A 12,654-nucleotide genomic window follows, 5' to 3' on the forward strand; every position below is an offset into this window, starting at 1 on the left:
CAAGTAGCGGCGTTCGCGGCGGCGCGGCAAGTGGCGGCAGCTGTGGTTGCGGGGAGGCGGCGGCGGCGGTGATGAGGAGGAGGGGCGGGGCAGCTTATAAAGCCAGGAGGGGGGCTTCTTGCGGGAGGGGGCGGTGAAGAGGAGTCCGAGCCGGACTCCCTCGGCGACGGCGGCGGTGAGGACTCCTCCCGCTCGGGAGGAAGGCGGCGTGGGGCTACTGGGCCGGCTCGGCTAGGCCTTTGGCCCAGTCGGGCGAGGAAGACTTTTTTTAAAAAAAAAATCGCCCAAAAGAAAAATCCTAATAAAATATAAAAAATCCTAAAAATACCAGAAATAATTTTCACCGTCCAAACCTAATATTTGGGACAAAATGAACATTTTCTTGCCTAAAAATGCAATTTTCAAAAATGCATATTTTTTCTAATACAAATAAAATAGCATATAAAATATGAATAAAATAATAATTTAATTTTAAAATTTATTCTCCAATATTCTGCTCTTTTGAAGAAGTCATTTTATCTTCTCTCATTCATTTTTTTATTTTTGGAAATAATTTGGAGAGGAAAATATTAAAACCAAATTGATCATTTTTTCAAATTTGAAAAGAAAAATTAAATATGAAAATTTGTGAAATCTCCAACTCTCTCCTTTGGTCCTTGAGTTGCTTAAGATTTCTAGGTTCACAACCAAAAGCAAATAAAATATGATATGCATATGATAACATATGTATAACATCCAAATTGAAAATTGGGATGTTACAGGACAATGTTACTATCTTTACCACACTTGTGCGTCAAAGTAGCACCATGGTCTTCATGATAGAGAGTCTCCTATGATATCACTTTCAGATATTAGTGGGAATTTTTCATTATAGAACTTGTCTTGTATATTCCAATGTTGGGCTTCCTCTAATTGCCCTAGGTCTTTGTGAGCAAACAAGTTGGATGCACACCCACTTAGTTTTCTTTTTGAGTTTTCATAAATTTGTAGCTCTAGTGCATCCGTTGCATGGCAATCCCTACTCACTCACATTGATATCTATTAATGGGCATCTCCATAGCCCGTTGATATGCCTAGTTGATGTGAGACTATCTCCTTCTTTTTATCTTCTCCACAACCACCATCTATTCCACCTATAGTGTGTGAAAGTTGAAAAAGTTTGAGAACATCAAAAGTATGAAACAATTGCTTGGCTTGTCATCGGGGTTGTGCACGATTTTAATATTTTGTGTGATGAAGATGGAGCATAGCCAAACTATATTATTTTGTACGGATAAGCTTTCTTTGGCCATGTTATTTTGAGAAGACATAATTATTTTCCTAGTATGCTTGAAGTATTATTGTTTTTATGTCAATACTAAACTTCTGTTTTGAATCGTACGGATCTAAACATTCATGCCACAATAAAGAGAATTACATGGATAAATATGTTAGGTACCATTCCACATCAAAAATTATGTTTTTACCATTTACCTACTCGAGGACTAGCAGGAATTAAGCTTGGGGATGCTTGATAAGTCTCCAACGTATCTATAATTTTTGATTGTTCCATGCTATTATATTATTGGTTTTGGATGTCTTATATGCATTAATATGCTAGTTTATATGATTTTTGGGACTAACCTATTAACCTAGAGCCCAATGACAGTTTTTGTTTTTTTCCCTTGTTTTAGAGTTTCGCAGAAAAGGAACACTAAACGGAGTCCAAACAGAATAAAACTTTTGCGATGATTTTTCGTGGACCAGAAGACACCCATGAGCCTTGGAGTGCAAGTTAGAGGAGCCTCAAGGCGGCCACAAGGGTGGAGGGTGCGCCCAGGGGGGTGGGGCGCGCCCCCGACATTGTGGATTTATGATCAGCTTATCTATGAATATTATCTAAATCTCCTCTGAGTTCTTATACACATGATTTGATATCTGTAGCATCCCAAAATTCTAAATTTTGGAATGTTATATTAAATAGATAGTTATGATTGATTGTTTGATTTGTGGTGTGTTGCTTGAGTGCAATTGAGTGAAATTTGAATTTTTTTTGAAAGTTAAATGAGAGGGAATAAAAGGACTTTCCCAAACTTTCATTTTTCATTTATGATCCCCATGAATTCAAAAAAAATTCAAATACAAAACCCTAGAGAGAAGACGATATGACTTCTTCCATTTAATTAAATGAAAAAGGGTATTGGAAATATTTTGAATTCATTTGGAAATCTTTGAAATACAGAAACTTTAAGCAACTCAATTATTTTGATGAGAGAAGATAAAATGACTTCTTGAAAACATATGAAATATGAGTTGGAAGTTTAAAAGAATCAAATTTATAGTCCCTTGAAATTATTCTCATTTTGGAGTTATTTGGATTTTTTCAAATTATTATTTCTCCAAAAATAAAATATATGGAAATTAGGGTAAAATGATTCCCTACATTAGAAAATTAGAGAGAAATAAATGTGAATTTATTTTGGTATATTTAAAATGATTTATACGAGGTTTTATTGCTATAGTAGCACTATTTGGTTTATTTAAATTTTTGTGGATTTTATTTGACACTATAAAAATGTTCACGTTGTAGAAAATCTTTTTCGGAAAATTTTGATATATTATATGCCTATATAATATTTTTATTTCTTTTTAATTTTATTCTTTTTGTCTGACTATTTAAAAAAACTTTTGTCCCGCCGACTGGGCGGGCACAGCCAACCGGGCCAAGCCAAAGCCCAGCCTAGCGCGTCGCCCATCTCCTTCCCCGAGCGAGAGTCCCGCTCGAGCACGCCGCCGCGCTGCCATGGGAGGCCATGCCGCCTCCGGCCTCCTCCTACCCTCTCCTACACGCCTCGACCCCCCTGGCTACCTATAAATACCGGGCCACTCAGGACCTCCTCCCCACATCGCGCCACCGCCTCCCGCCGTTGTTGCCGCGTTACCGCTGCAGATTGTGTCACCGCCGCTGCTGCTTTCACCGCCGTAGCCGCCGCCCCACCTCGCTGCCGCCCGCGCCTTGCTCCGCCGCCGCGTGGAGTCGCCGCCGCCAACACCGCCGCTCCGCGCCACCGCCTACCGCCACCGGAGCCAATCGCCATCGGCGTCCGGTCTGACCCGATCCGCCGCCAACTCGCCCGAACCGGTAATAAACCGTTCCGGTTTTTTAGGTTCTCTTTTCAAAAACCCTAGATCGGTTTTTTTATATAAAACTGGTTTTGTTTAGGTTTACTTATTTAGAGAACTTTCTCTGGTTAGGTTTGAAAACAAACATTCGCCTTTTAATCTTTTTCTTTTTTCTGTTATTTTTCGTCAGGGACCTATCTGCGATTAAAGTTTTTACATATTAGTCCCTAATCTTAGAACGATCACAACTTTTTACTCGTTTGTCCAAATCCAACGAAACTAATGCCCACTCCTTTGTTATGATCCCCTCCATCCAGATAACCAACTTAAACATATTTTTGAAAGTTTAAAATTTGGATTTCAAATAGATTTGAAGTCAAACTTCTTTTGTTCATAATTTGAGTTTTATAACTCCGTTTGAGTTGATTCTTTTTGCAAATCGAAGCTCTAGACCTAAACTTTCTGATAAGGCCAAATACACACAATTTTGGTACTATTAGAAAATTTTTCGGTTGCAAGAGTTAATTGCTTGTTTTCGAAGTTTTCCGAGATCTTTTCTTCGATTTCTTTTGCATGATTGCTTATGTGTGGTTACTATTGCTTACTTACGATAGATTGATCGGAGTGTGACGAGTAGATATATCAAGAGTTGAGTGTGAATCATCTTCATCAACAGTACGAGGCAAGTTCACACTTTGATTATATCCCTTATTACCCAGTTTTTATGCATTAGTTACAATCCTCAAACATTGCATAGGTAGGATCTGTTTAACATGTGGGTATTGGGAAGTAGTTGATGAGGTAGGAACCTATTGTCCTTTATTCAAACCCCTGGGTGTTACTACATTATGCTTATACTGCTATGCTATGCTCATAGACGTGGATTGGTTTTTGAGAGAATTCATGGAAGTTGTGAGAGACTATTGTTAACTAAGGTTTAACTTGAGGTGGATACTTTAACACACATCTGGGTGGATTGGTTGGGGCACCCTGAAGCACCCAGTGGTTTGCCCGGGCACCTGGAGAACCCAGTGCTTTCCCAAGGGGATCCCTGAGTACCCGTGTGATCATCCTATGGAATGCCACCCAGGCTCAAAGGGATCATAAGATTATTCATGCTAGAAACTTCTGTGTGCAACCACAAGCCATTATGGGCTCTGGCATAGTTGAGTAAGTTTTGGGAATACTTTCCATGATGGGCTAGCTGATGTAGGGGGAATTGTAGGTCCATCGGCCTATCTATCGGTTAAGGGGACCTCTTCGGAAAGACCGTGTCTCGGTCATCCATTTCTCAAACATCATGCAGTGCGAGAAATACAACGGAGGAGATTGAGTCTTGTGGGGAAAAGTGTGCAAACTTATGTAGAGTGTATAAACAAATCATGATTAGCCGTGTCCCCGGTTATGGACATCTTGAGTATCTGGTGCTTCAATTATTTTGTTGATCTCATCACTTTACTTAATTAATTTGAGGGGTTATAATTATTATTTTGGGATTGAGTTGGAGGAACCTTCTCAATAATTGCAAGAAACTTTGTAGTTAAATAAAATATATTCCTTTGTTGTAGGAAAAAATAGCTTTATGCAAAATTAAACTTAGAGCCTCCACCAGCCAAATATGCATGTAGTGATAGCCATTTTTTAGCATTGCTCTACAGTGTGAAATTGCCAGTACATTCAATGTACTGACCTACATGGCTGCAACGTCTCATGTTGCAGGGGTTTTACGACGAGTAAGTGATATGTTAGGGTTACGATTTCTACACTCAACTTTGCCATTGGTGTTGATGGGAATCCACAACCTTGTTGTTACTTCTGCTATTTGGATTGAGGTAATAGTATTTACGTTACTTTATACATGTGATTTACCTCTGTTATAAATCCTCGAGTACTGTGTGTCCGCATACCGATCTAGGGATGACACTTAAGCACAGAGACTTAACCGTCTGAGGTCGGGTCGCTACAATATCTTTGCAAGTCTCTTCGAACCATCGATTTGGTTTGGCCAACTAGATTGGTTTTTCTTGCAATGGGAGAAGTGCTTAGCTTTGGGTTCAATCTTGCGGTGCTCGATCCTAGTGACAGAAGGGGAACCAACACGTATGTATTGATGCCATCAAGGATAAAAAGATGGGGTTTTCATCATATTTCTTGCGTTAATTCCTCTACATCATGTCATCTTGCTTAAGGCGTTACACCGTTCTTTATGAACTTAATACTCCAGATGCATGCTGGATAGCGGTCGATGTGTGGAGTAATAGTAGTAGATGCAGAATCATTTTGGTTTACTTGACACGGACGTGATGCCTATATTCATGATAATTGCCTTAGATATCGTCATAACTTTGCGCTTTTCTATCAATTGCTCGGCAGTAATTTGTTCACCCACCGTAATAACTTCTATCTTGAGAGAAGCCTCTAGTGAAACCTATGCCCCTCGGGTCTATTTTACATCATATTAGTTTCCGTTTGCTTGCAATTTTTGTTGCCATTCCCTTACTTTTTAATCTTTTACTTTCCGTTCCATAAACCAAAAATACCAAAAATATTACTTTACTATTTATCCATCTCTATCGGATCTCACTTTGCGACGAAGGATCATTCCGTGTCTTCATTAGGTTTTGCAACAAATTTTTCCCTCAAAAAAGTTGGCAACAAAATCAAAGGAATGTTTCTTGATCTAATTAAAATGGGGCTTTTATGTTGTAATGAAATTGTGCCTGGAAGTTGCCATGTTGTGGGTCTTTACCAAACTCTAATACACTTATTCTACTGTGTTTGCTTGATCAAAAAATAGAAGGTGGTTTCTCCCACAAATACAGAGAAGGAAAATATATAGGTATTCATTGTGCATAATATTTGCAAATCAAATTATTTATTTTTTCCAAAATACAACACTTGTTTTTTCTACTACACTAGTATTTTGGTGAACTTTGAAATAACGGCTATAGGGCTATCTAGGCTTGTTTACATATATCTCATAGTAATCAACATATATATTCAAGGCATCCGCTGGATGAAGTAAACACAACTAGTATTAGCTTCTGCCACTTTATGATTAATTGTTTGTCTAGGTAATGTTGTTGTGGGGACTCGAGCATTGACATGGAAATGATGGACTTTGAACCATGGTTGAAAACCTATTTGGCAACAGACATCAAAATTTGTATTGAATAACTGAAGACATCTGGAGTTGTTTTGGAAGAATCCAGTGTATACATAGTTGATGTTGTTTTGACATATATTTATACACACACATTAGTTTTTGTGTCATAAATAAATGTTTATTTGTATGTTTTCTTTAGTAACACATGTGCACTTTAGATTCTTAGGATGGGATATGCTTGCTTTAATTTGTGATTACTAGGGGATAATAACTCAGGGCAATGTAAACCTATTCTTTACCGAATGAAAAAAATATCTTCCTCTAATCACTGTAGAGTAAAACTCCTCACCGACACGACAATACAATGAGGACCAACTCAGCAATGTTGGATCTAGGGTTACGAGGGTTTGTGATGGAAGGGGAAAGCGTGTGAGGTTGGTGGTAGTGGAGGCGGTTGTCCAGATTGGGTCGAGTGGTTGTGGCCTGGGGAGTAGTGTGTGAGGTGTGAGTGGTTGTGACTCGGTTCTTACTAACCATGTACTACAACTAATTTAGCACAATGCAATTCATCGTGTAGCAATGTGCATTATTCATTCTTTGCAATACAAAATAAATTAGTTGAAATTTTAAAAAGGTGCCCAAGCAAAGGTAAGGTAATATGGTGGACTTTTGAGCTGGTGATAATGCTAGAGCAAGCTTAGATTAGAAGAAAACTACTATAAAATAAATGAAAGTTCAAACAATTAAATTACTATCCAACTGGCTGGTCCCAAAAAGAGATAAAAAACTTCCAAATCAAAAAGGATTATATATTATATGGAACATAATATTAAAGGAGGGCTCAAACACTGGGAGGAGAAAGATGTCGAGGATGAGAGAGAGAGAGAGCAATGCATCGAAGAAGATGGTGGTTGGTGCTCGCCAGAGGGACATGAATTACCTAGTGGTGGTTGGTGGTCACCAGAGAAGATACTCTACCTAGAGCCACCCCTCCTCTCCTTATTTGGCTTCCTAGATGAAGAAGAACGAAGCAGTAGGAGGAACGCTTTGCTGTGGAGATTGGGAAGAGGGAGGAGCGATGAGAGAGATAGATAGATAGAGAGAGAGTTAGGGAATGTTTGGTTCTCGTGCAAGCCCTTACTTAGCCTCGCCAAGCAAGGTAGCAAAGGATTTGGTTCCTGGGCAAGCTAGCCTTGTTGCCAGCAGTTTCCAGCTTTTTCTTCGGTTGAGCAGGCGAGTCGATTTGGGTAGCATCCATTGGCAAGGCTAGCCATGCCTAGAGATATAAACGTGCGAGGTATAAAAATGCTCCCTTAATTTCAGGTGCAAAATTTGGAATGGAGAAATGATGATATATCTTTGAGAGAATTCCTTATTTGACACTACCTTAAAATGTGGTTCCTTATTTGACCCTGAAGAACTTTTTTTCCCTATTTGACATGTAGTCTAAATTTTCTTCCTTACGTGACATCGTCGTCCGTTTTGTTACACTGTTCCGTTAAATTGTTTTTGGATGGACCAAAATACCCCCGTGTTAGTAGCTAGCCCACAAGGAGTTTTGACCAGAGTCGCTAGCCCACAAGCCCGATCCCGATCTGGCCATCCTCTCGTCTCTCTGTTTCTTTGATTCCCCACCCCCAACCCTAGCGGCGGCGGTGGCGGGTTGCAGGCTCGTACAGCGGCGGCGGCGGCGTGAGCTGAGGGGCCATGGCTCAAGGGGTGGCTGCAGGCGGAGGATCAAGCACGGCTGCGGGCGCCGGAGCAAGCACCGCGGCGGATAGCAACCCAGGCATGGCGGACGGCGGCCAAGGCGGGGCTGGGGATGGCTCATCGGTGAGGTCCGCTGCTCGCGGCCATGGCGCGGCTATGCAGCACTTGCCGATGAGCTCAGCTGCGGGCGCAGGCCATGGTGATGTTGCGGGCGGTGCAGGCCATGGCGATGCTGCAAGGTTGGGCATGGATGCAGGCTTGGGCCACGGTGCGGCTGCAGACTTAGAAGGGTGAGTTCCTTCCACAATTTCTCTTCAAATGCAGGATTAGAAGGAGGAGCAGGTTGACCCATATCCAGTAGCAATGTTCATGCATAAGTTTCTCTTTTATGTACAGGATGGATCCAAATTCTTGTTATGTACTGAAAATTAGATTGCTTGGCAACCCAAAAAAAGCTAGAAAAGAGCCCATGTGCTTTTATTTCGAGAAGGTTATTGATTCCGACTTGACAAATTATGAAGATTTGGTTGAATCAATTATAGTGCAGTACCAACCACGTTATTTGGAAGTTGCGCATGTTCACTACTATGATGAAGTTCTGAAAACGTTTCCAGAAATAAAATCAGACCAAGAGTTGATGTATATGTTTGAGAAACATGCTAAGTCAAAGATGGTGCAGATGTTCATTGTATATTGGGAACCCTCTGAACCATATGAGCCTATCATTGAGTATTATAGTGATGTGCATATCCAACCTAAGAACAACATAGACCAAGATGATGATAGTTATCTTCGCAAACCAATACCGGAGAATGAACATGTTGGGATTGATGAAGAGAATATGTATTTGAAGGAAGAACCTAAAGCTCTAAATATGGTTCTTTTCCTGATAAAGAAAAGGACCAAGACTATGTTGCTGATGGTGAGAGTGAGGATGAGAGTGAGGATGGGAGTGAGGATGAGAGTAAGGATGAGAGCGAGGACGAGACTGAAGTAGAGGAGGATGAGGAGTTGCATGAGGTAAATCATGCCCCAAATATAGAGTATGATAAGGATGACCCTCCTATGACTGAAGGTTTCATATATCCCAATATGAAGGAGTTTAAGTTGGCCCTTTCTCAGCATGCTATCAAACATGAATTTGAGTATAACACAGAGAAGAGTGCACTATGTAGGTTTAGGGGCTATTGTAAAAGAAGAGATGAAGATAATTGTCCATGGAGGATACATGCTTCTACAACGGATGATTTGTGTACCGTAGTGGTAACTCTCTAACTTTGCTCGTTTGTAAACATTTCTTGCATGATTGTTTGAGAGTTTTTAGCTAACTAATTATATTCTTCTTTTGTAGGTGAAAAAAAACCCTTTTGGTCATGATTGCTCTAGTGCAAGAAGGAAAAAGAAGGTCAAGAATGCAACTAAGTACTGGATATGTGAGAAGGTGAAGGACTGGCTCATTGAAGATGCAACTCTAGGAGCAAAGGAATTGCGAAAGAAGCTTAAAGAACACCACAAGGTCAAAATCAACTACAAGAGAGTATATATGGGTAAGTTGCTAGCCTTGAAGCAACTATATGGTGATTGGGATATCAGCTTTGACAATTTGTATAGGTTTAAGGCACAAGTTGAAAGTTGTTGCCTCAGTAGCATAGTCCAGATTGATCATCACACAATAAATGGTAAAATCAGGTTTAGAAGAATTTTTGTTGCTATGAAACCTTGCATAGAGGGGTTCCTTAGTGGCTGCAGACCATATTTGGCAATAGATAGCACATTCTTGACGGGCAGGTTCAAGGGGCAGCTGGCTAGTGCTACCGCCGTTGATGGCCATAATTGGATGTATCCGGTTAGTTTTGGAGTCTTTGATTCTGAAACTAACGAGAATTGGATTTGGTTCATGCAATTGCTAAGACAGGCCATAGGATCACCAAATGGGTTGGCCATATGCACCGATGCTGGTCAAGCAGTAATGACAGGGGTGAAAGAGTGTTCCCAGAGGCAGAACATAGGGAATGCATGTTTCACTTGGTGACCAACTTCAAGAAGAAGTTCCATGGGAAGGTGTTTGATGACCACCTTTGGGCTGCTGCTTACTCATGGAACCCATATTTATTTGACAAACATTGGGTTGCTATGGAGACAACAAAGCCAGCTGCAACTGCATATATAAGGAAGTGGCACAATAGGTTGTGGTCTAGGAGTCAATTCTCAACTATATGCAAGGTAGACTATGTAACCAACAACCTGGCCGAGAGCTTTAACAATTGGATTAAGCACCACAAGTCCTTGAACTTGGATGACCTCTTTGATAAGGCGAGACAATTGATTATGATATTGTGGAACCGAAGGAGAAAAGTAGCAAAGGAGTTAGATGGTTTGATTCTGCCCCACATAATTAAGAAGCTGAATGCAATGACCAGGGAATTAAACTTGGAGGTGGTAGAAAGCTCAGAAGAAGTGGCTGAAGTAACTGCATTAGGTGGTAGTGGCTTTAGGTTTGTGGTCAACTTGCAAGAGGGGACATGTTCTTGTCGACAATGGCAAGTTTCTGGCCATCCTTGCAAACATGATCTTGCATTCATCACGTCACTTAGCAATGCACACATACGACACTATGTGGACTTGTATTTCTCTATTGACAAATATAGAGCAGCTTATGCCCAACTAATTCCAGCTATGCCGGACAAGACCCAATGGCCTAAATCTGACCATGGATTCTTCATGCATCCACCACTATTGAAGGCCACGGCTGGTAGGCGTAAAACTGAGAGGTACAAAGGTTGCGGTGAGAAGAAAAGGAAAAGTGGTCAACACTTATGCCCTATTTGTAAGGAATATGGGCATCATTGGCACAAATGTAAGAAGGTAAATCCAGAGGACATTGCTGCAATGATGGCTGTGAGGTACTCCCTCCATTCCGAATTACTTGTCGTAGGTATGGATGTATCTAGATGTATTCTAGTTCTAGATACATCCATTTTTGCGACGAGTAATTTGGAACGGAGGGAGTAGTATAGATTTACTCATTTTTGCATTATTCTTCCAACTATACATGTTCAATACTTTCCTATCTCTTGTGTGTAGAGAACCACCAAAGAAAAGGACAAAGACAACCAAAATAGCTGAGTTATCCATTGTGCCTTGCAAAGATGGAGTACCAACAAGAATGTGTTTTCCCCCAAGGTTCGTAATTTTACACTTGTGCTCATAAATACACGAAAACAATGTTTGAATTGTAAGTACCTTTCTGCTCACCATAATAGCAAAAGCTTGGAAACTACAACCAAAAAAGGGGGAAACATACTAACTCTAGTGCTGGAGCATCAAAAAGGTGATTACAACTAGTTCAGATTTTGAGATTTAGTTAAATTAAAACTTGTTCTGTATTCTTATTGCTTTCTTCTCACCATAGAAAAAGCTTGAAGAATACAAACAAAAAGGGAAAAGGGGGGAAATATGAATCGGTTCGATCCAAGAGGTATTGTTTCTCTTTTTAGTTGACATGTTATGAATATTTGTTTGTTTTCAATTGCGAAAAACTACTGCTGCCTTACATGCCTAAGTGCAGATCAAGAACCGGCTCAAAACATCCGGAGCCAATTTCCATCGAGTTTCCTATGCACGGCGATGAAACAAATGTTCCTGTGAAGGTTAGGGGCAAGAGTAAGGAGTGCACTGAAAAGATTCCTATGGTGCCACAAGACAGCCCAGCAATGTGCACAAGAAGCAAAAAATTTAACTCTGCAAGCCCTTCAATGAGCACAAGAAGCAAAAGGCGGCTCAGTTTGTGATTCTCATGTTTTCCTTAATGTCATGGTTACTTTTGGATGTCCTTTTGTGCTGCTCATGTGATGTACTTGTGGACCTGACCTCATATGTGAAACAATATGTGATGCATGCCAACTAGTACTGATGTATGTGGTGAATGTGAACCTAAATGTGATGTATGTGTGAACATGGCTGCTTCTGTTTGTTGTTCATGTTGTGATGCATATTGTGTGTATATATGTACATATATATGTGAATTGTGTGAGATATGGGATCAAATTACAGGGGAGGTTTTGCCAAATTTCCATTTTTTGAATTAAAATAAGAGGACAATTTTTTGGATTGAAATCAGATCATTGTCCAAGTTATGGGGTCTCAATTGGTCATTTAACATGACCAAATATGTAACATAAGTGTATATATTGTAATGTACAGATTTTTGCTCACTTTATGCACCAGGGGTAAAAAGGTATTTTCACATTTGTCTTTAACACCGTTAGTGAACAAAATGCACTAGAGTGTCATATTGGGAAAAAAATTAGTGCATGTGTCAAACAAGGAAGAAAATTTTCTTCAGGGCCAAATAGGGAACCACATTTTAAGGTAGTGTCAAATAAGGAATTCTCTCTATATCTTTAGTACTCATAATAGAAGGGATTCTATCTGCAACGTACAGATGGATGCATGCTACGATGGGCAACTGAGCGGGGAGGTGATGGACTGGCAAGAAAAGGGAAGGGTGCGTCATGAGGTGGGGGTTTTGTGTTGGGTCGCGTGTTTGGATTACATGGCGAATAGTTCGTGAAACCAGATTTCTCCCCACATATGATCTGGATTTAGGGGGCATGCTGTCAATACAATTGAATTTTAGGGAGCCCGTTATCCCATTTGATGTCCGAACACGCCTGGACATATGAGGAGAAATGAGTTTCAACCTTCAACACAATCTTAATGATTTTTCGATTTAT

The 12,654-nt window shown here is 40.3% G+C and overlaps 1 protein-coding gene and 1 long non-coding RNA gene across 2 annotated transcripts; both read left to right on the forward strand.

Moving 5' to 3' along the window:
* Positions 1–8,264: 8,264 nt before the first annotated feature.
* LOC119297152 lies at positions 8,265–10,777 on the forward strand. Its single transcript, XM_037575049.1, has 2 exons — positions 8,265–9,181; positions 9,270–10,777. The coding sequence occupies exons 1-2, from the start codon at positions 8,984–8,986 to the stop codon at positions 9,948–9,950; spliced, it is 879 nt and encodes a 292-aa protein (XP_037430946.1). The 5' UTR covers positions 8,265–8,983; the 3' UTR covers positions 9,951–10,777.
* A 227-nt stretch (positions 10,778–11,004) lies between these two features.
* Positions 11,005–11,845, forward strand: LOC119297153. Its single transcript, XR_005145553.1, has 4 exons — positions 11,005–11,101; positions 11,182–11,249; positions 11,331–11,396; positions 11,487–11,845. It is a non-coding gene; the product is annotated as an uncharacterized LOC119297153 (long non-coding RNA).
* The last annotated feature ends 809 nt before the right edge of the window (positions 11,846–12,654 follow it).

The sequence above is a fragment of the Triticum dicoccoides genome, chromosome 5A (genome assembly GCF_002162155.2).
Source record: "Triticum dicoccoides isolate Atlit2015 ecotype Zavitan chromosome 5A, WEW_v2.0, whole genome shotgun sequence".
In the NCBI taxonomy this organism is placed as follows: domain Eukaryota; kingdom Viridiplantae; phylum Streptophyta; class Magnoliopsida; order Poales; family Poaceae; genus Triticum; species Triticum dicoccoides.